The 6,079-nt window shown below is 46.7% G+C and overlaps 1 protein-coding gene across 1 annotated transcript in view; it reads left to right on the top strand.

Annotated features, from left to right (window-relative positions):
* LOC127849051 (low-density lipoprotein receptor-related protein 2-like) overlaps window positions 1-6,079 on the top strand; it is a 121,898-nt gene that overhangs the window by 108,916 nt on the left and 6,903 nt on the right. Inside the window, exon 20 of the mRNA XM_052381773.1 lies at window positions 1,062-1,199. Coding sequence (XP_052237733.1) covers window positions 1,062-1,199 — 138 coding nt within the window. The remainder of the gene's footprint in view (window positions 1-1,061; window positions 1,200-6,079) is intronic.

Consider the following 6,079-nt stretch of genomic DNA (forward strand, 5'->3'; position numbering starts at 1 on the left):
GATTCACCATTATATGGATGGCGAAAAATTATGTCATATGACTAGATTTAAAGGTTGAAGGTCATATAATTTTGAAGCTTAAGTTTTCTCGCATTTTAGCGCATATGGCATGACGTCATTTGAAAAGTAGTCCGTGCATGCGACAGGTATATTCCACAGTGTTGAAGACAGGCTAGTATATTCCACAACGTGTTATACTGTCAATGTCGCGTTGAAAATGGGATAAAATGGATTTTGTGTCTGTCTAGCGACTGGTTTGATCCCCACTGTGGAAGCATTCTTAAAATCTCCCCAATAGAAGCCAGGATCTGGTTCTAGTCCCAGAAAATGGACTCGAGAGCGTTTCAAATAAGCCTAAGGCTTCCTAAGTAATTCAGCTCAAATAAATAAGTTTAACTTATTCAATCAATAATCTACCCCAAAAAAAACTTGATTTGAGCTATATCTTTCATGGACAGATGACCAGTGTAACACGAAAATGTGTCTTAATTGATGTTCAGACAGCGTAGCTTCAAACCAGCCTGCGCAGTTATGCAGTCTGATCAGGGGCTTCTTTTTCCGCTAAGGAGACCACAAATTCCTAAGTGATTTTAAAGCATTTGCCTCAAGTATCATTCAAGATTAATCTGCGCAGTATGCAAAGGGCTTATCAGAGATGACTTTCTGTTTTAATGGAATTTTTCATGTTAAGACGTCTCTTCTAAGCGATAATCCAGTCTAGACAGAAAGTGTCTTCCCTGATCAGACTTTGAAGAATGCATAGTCAGATCGGCGTTGACACTTTACACACATGCATTAACCCATTTATGCCTAGTGGACTCTCCCATCCTTCTAAATTGGATCAATTTATTTCCAAAATTAGGGATGTCTGGTATATTCATTTCTATATTTAGAATATTTCTTACAGAAATTCCTTTAAGCAAACAGCGCAGACCCTGATGAGTCGCCGCATCATGCGGCGTCTCATCTGGGTCTACGCTGTTTGCCAAGGCCTTTTTCTAGAGGACAGGCATAAATGCATAAATGCAGAGCTCGAATTAAAAATATATTATATTTTTCAGCACACACCTGTCACCACTGGAATTTCAAGTGTAAAAAAAATAACGGATCGGTTGTTTGCCTCCCCGCGGAACAAGTTTGTGACAATACGACAGAATGTGATGATCCAAAGGACACAGATGAGGGTGGCCTGTGCAATGGTGAGATGCAAACATTGCTCTCTTGTATTTATTATACTCCTACAAACGAAGTTAGGGGGGGGGTTGTATATAGGAGTGAGCTTGTCTGTCGATCCGTCTATTAAGTGTCAGCTCTCTATTTTCAAGTTGTTTTCATCCGATCTTCACCAAACTTGTTCAGATGTTGTATTATAGATTGATGTCTACGTTCATATGTGCTCTAAATCTACACAGTACACAAGAACAAACACAACCTCAATTGATATTAACCCATTTATGCCCTAACATTGATATGAGAGAGAAAGAGGAAGGAATGAGTCATGCTGAAGGATACACACATTGATTGTTATGAAGTTAGTATGGGATCGGGAATACTATTTTGCTTGTAATTTGTTGGGTTGTGTGAGCTCTGGTCAAACAGGCTGGTTTTTAAACATTAACACGGGATATATGCTACTGTGATAAAGAGTTCTAAATATACAGCTCCATTGTACCAAATTTAGGTTTGGAATGTAAATTGCTAACGTTGGCTACATTGATCATGACTCACCAATGACCCCTTTTAATAGCTTAATTACGTTACCTGTATCATATGCTACTCACCCCGAAGGAGGATCGTAAATAATCCGGAATCTTTCTGTCCAAATTGTCCCACACTTTCATAAACCGTCGGTCAGGTCAGAACGGTCACATAGTGCCGTGAAGCTGTATAACCAAAACGGGATATTACCCAGAATCACTCTTATTCCGGATGCGTTATACAAAGACCGACATTTTTGTGATTGACTAATTGTTGCTTCTGTTTCGCTGGATTCTTCGTTTAACAGAATAGAGAAGTTTTTGTATTGTGTTAAAACATTCTCCGTATATACATCCGTTTATTTCTGTATTGTTTTGTGTATTTGTTTGTTTGTTCAAGGCAAAATATGCCTCAATTACGTGGCTCATGTGGACACATAAGGGCAGCATGGGACAACCATGGTAGCTGCCTGTCGTGTGCAGGATGTACCCAGGATAACTGCTGCCCTTTCTGTGAGCATTGGTCTGCAGATACCTGGGCCATCAAGCGTCGAACTTTCAAGAGTCGTAGACGCAACATGCATAGTTCAGATCAAAGTAGGGAAGTTCTGTTTGTCGGGACTTTTCACCACGATCTTGACCATATGCCACCAGGAGATGCCATCCATCGGTTCTTGCCCGTGACGACACCGGACAAAATTTGCCCGGTCCGTTCATCGGGAACGACCAGTTGACCGGTCCGGAGACTTCACCGGTCACCGGTCAAATTGACCGGTCCGTCACCGGTCATGCTATGACCGGTCCGGTCACCGGTCATGCTATGACCGGTCCGGTCACCGGTCATGATATGACTGGTGTCGTCACCGGTCAACGGCACCGGTCACTGACGGTCGGTCACCGGTCATAGCATCACCGGTCATGCTATGACCGGTCGGTCACCGGTCAACCAGTCTCCGATCATTGCCAGTCCGGTCATCGGTCATGCTATGACCGGTCCAGTCACCGGTCACCGGTCATTGACGGTCAGGTCACCGGTCATGTAATGACCGATCCGGTCACCGGGTACCGGTCTGTGCCACAGACCGTTCCGGTCACTGTAGATGTTGACACTACCTTGTCAGTACTCCACAAAGGTAGACGCAGCCGCGTTTCTACTGTGAGTCACAGACATAAACGTGTAGTGTCTGATGTTTCCGGCTACTCCTCCACCTCGGCTCGTCGTCGTATGACTCATCGTCAACTTCAACTAGCCCTCATCATTATCGGAGGGGAAACGTTTTCGTTCACGTACCGAGTGTTTCTCGGCGTAGATGCCTCGTAAAGAGCGATCACGCCAGCGCTCTGGGAGACGTTCGATCAGGAAACATCATTCCCAGCGCCGCCGAACAGTGTCTCGGCATCGCAGGGATAAGGGACATAGACCTTCCTCTATTAGGCGCTCTCGGACTTCTAGGTCCCTTGTCGATCCTTCTCTGAGGAATCTATTGACACCCTTCCACGTGTGTCGGCCTCTTTTTTGCCTCAACACACACTTCAGCCGTTCCTACAACCACTGAGCATAATTTGTATTCAAACACTAGTTTGCATACATATCAGGCTCAGGTACAGGGGTTAATCTAACCACTTCGGCTGCGTTTTCAGCCCCACGGGTCTCTTCCACATTGCATAGAAGTATAGTCCCGGGCTGCCGCTACACCATCAAATCCCAATACTTTGTGGATCCACAGTTGCCGGGAATCTTTGTCCCTTTTTCGACTGATCCTTTACCAGCGACCTCTGGTATTCAAAGTGAGTCTGCTGACTTGATCTCTGATAGACCTAACTCACCAGCTATATCTTTGATGGTGCCGAAAAATGATTCTCTCATGATAGAAGCGAATGAATCTATTATTCCTACTTCTGTATCCACTGGTTTCAATCAATCCAATGCTCCCGCAGACGGTTCGATTGAGGCGGGTTCGGAGTCTAATGAGGCCTAACTTTATTATTTGGCCTCCATCAATCAGGTTTACGAACTGATGTTCAATACCTTAGATGAGACTTCTGCCCCCGCCCTTCCTTGTCTCTCACAGGATCTGCAGTTACGGTTACAGAACAGGTAGCCCGCAGACGAGAGCCCGGCAGGATAAGTAAGGCGACTTCCCGAGTGGATCTTCGCCTTCCTATTGGCTCTTCCACAATGGCTGTTTTCCAGTCACTTGAGCCAGCCAATAAGCCTTCGCCATCTCCATGGAAAGCCCTAAGGAGCTGACGGAGCCTAAACAGATGGACGGCGGGAAAAGTTATAAGGCCCCGGTACCCGACCCTTCTACCGGTTTGGACCTTTCAAAACTTCCGGTTCCTGATGCTGACATTAGTAAGCTGTCACTTACAATGCCTTCATCATCTACCCATACAGCAGTCCCTCTTCCCTGTTGGAAAATTGGTAGCAGAGAGAACGCCGTTCCATAGGTTGGCTAACCAGCTAGATCTCATGGCAGCCACAGCCTTAGACTTGGTTTGGGAGCTCTCTGATTCAATTCCAGAGGAGCTCCAGGCCTTGTTGATACATCTTTCACGTACTACGCAGTTGTTTATCTCACAATGCTGCGTCGTCTATGTCTGAGATGTTAAGGCTTCGGAGAGACCTCATCCTCTCTTCCTTGCCCATAATTTCCTTTTGGAACAGGCGTTAACTCCCTCGAACTGCTCCACTAACAGCAGATTCTCTTTCGGAGGGAGGATACAGTCGGCACTTACTGCTGATCGTGAAGATCAGATACATGCCTCCTTAGCTAGGAGGAACTCTGGCCAGCGCCCTGTGGTTTTTAAGCGCCCTGCTTCTAAGCCCCCAGGAGCCCCACCGGCCAAGAACGCTAAAAGGGACAGTGTTCCACGTCGCCCACCAATAGGCCTCCTTTTCAGAACAGAACATCTTCCTATCGGAAGCCTTCTGTAAACCAAAATTGGAGTAAGGGCAAACCCAAACGGACACAGAAAGTCATTTAATCCTTCTTCCGCAAGGGGTGGACCTCCAAAGGTCAGCCCTAGGTCATACCCCTTTCTACCGCCACAAGCTCTGATGCCGGAGGTACCAGTCGGGGCCAGACTTATGCACTTCGCAAATCGATGGCTCCAAATTACTTCGGACGCGTGGTTTTATTCTCTTGTCACACAAGGCCTCACTTTTCAATTCGAAAAAAAGGCCCCCACTCTCTCGCGTCCCAATAGATCTGGTATCTCAGGCATCCACAACTTCCAGACTCCATTCTTGACTCCTGGAAAAACAGGCGGTTTAGAAAGGGTTCAGACCCTTGTTCTCCAGGATTTTACAGTCGCCTTTTCCTTGTTCAAAAAAAAAAAGCGGCTCTGGAGACCAGTCATAGACTTAAAAGTGTTCAACACGTTCTAGTCAAACTACTTTCAAGATGCAGACTCCTGCCTTCATTCGGCGCTCCATCAAAACCATGCACTGGGGGGTTCCTAGGATCTGGAAGATGCATTCTTCCATGTCCTATCCATCCCAACTACGGAAGTACCTGCGCGTCTCCTTCGAGGCCAGGTCTACCAGTTTCGGGGACGTTGCCCTTTGGATTGGCCACAGCTCCACGAGTTTTCACCAATCCATGGCTGCAGTGGGCGCACACCTCCGATTACAGGGGTTGTGAACTGCTCAGAATTTCGACGATTGGCTCTTACACCAGCTCGATCGTCGACTGCTTCTGCTACACCTAGAGTTCTTTGGAAGGAGCTCCTCTCTTTAGGACTCCTCAATGTAGCCAAGTCAGACGTCATTCCCTCTCAGGATTTCATATTCGTGGGAATGAATTTTCTGACCCACATCAATCGGGTTAGGGTCTCACCGCAACGTGTATCAGACCTCCTTTGAAGGTAAGATGGGTGCTGTCCAATCTCATATCACAGCTCAAGATTTTCTCTCACTCAACGGTATCCTGAGCTCTGTAGCAGACTTCGTGCAGTTGGGACGTCTCTTCCTACGTCCTCTTCAGCACTATCTCTCAGCTCGATGGAAATGGTCTCCAGACAATCTGCTAACACAGATTCCCATCCTTCCGTCCTTAGTCCCCACCTTCAATGGTGGCTAGACGAGGAGACCTGGTGGCAGGAGTACCACTTCTTCCCCCCGCAACCTTCTTTACATTCATAACCGATGCGAGCATGTAAGGTTGGGGCGCTCACCTGGAACCCCACAGCCTGACATTATCAGGATTGTGGTCTCCTCAGGAGTCTCTCCGGCACATAAACAATCTCGAAATGCGAGCAGTCTTTCTAGCTGTTTCCTCATTCCAATCACATCTTCGGGACTCCTGTGTGATGGTATCGACAGACAACCATCAGTCGTCGGCTTACATCCAGAAACAGGGCGTACACACTCTCACTCC

The sequence above is a fragment of the Dreissena polymorpha genome, chromosome 10 (assembly GCF_020536995.1).
Source record: "Dreissena polymorpha isolate Duluth1 chromosome 10, UMN_Dpol_1.0, whole genome shotgun sequence".
Lineage (NCBI taxonomy): Eukaryota > Metazoa > Mollusca > Bivalvia > Myida > Dreissenidae > Dreissena > Dreissena polymorpha.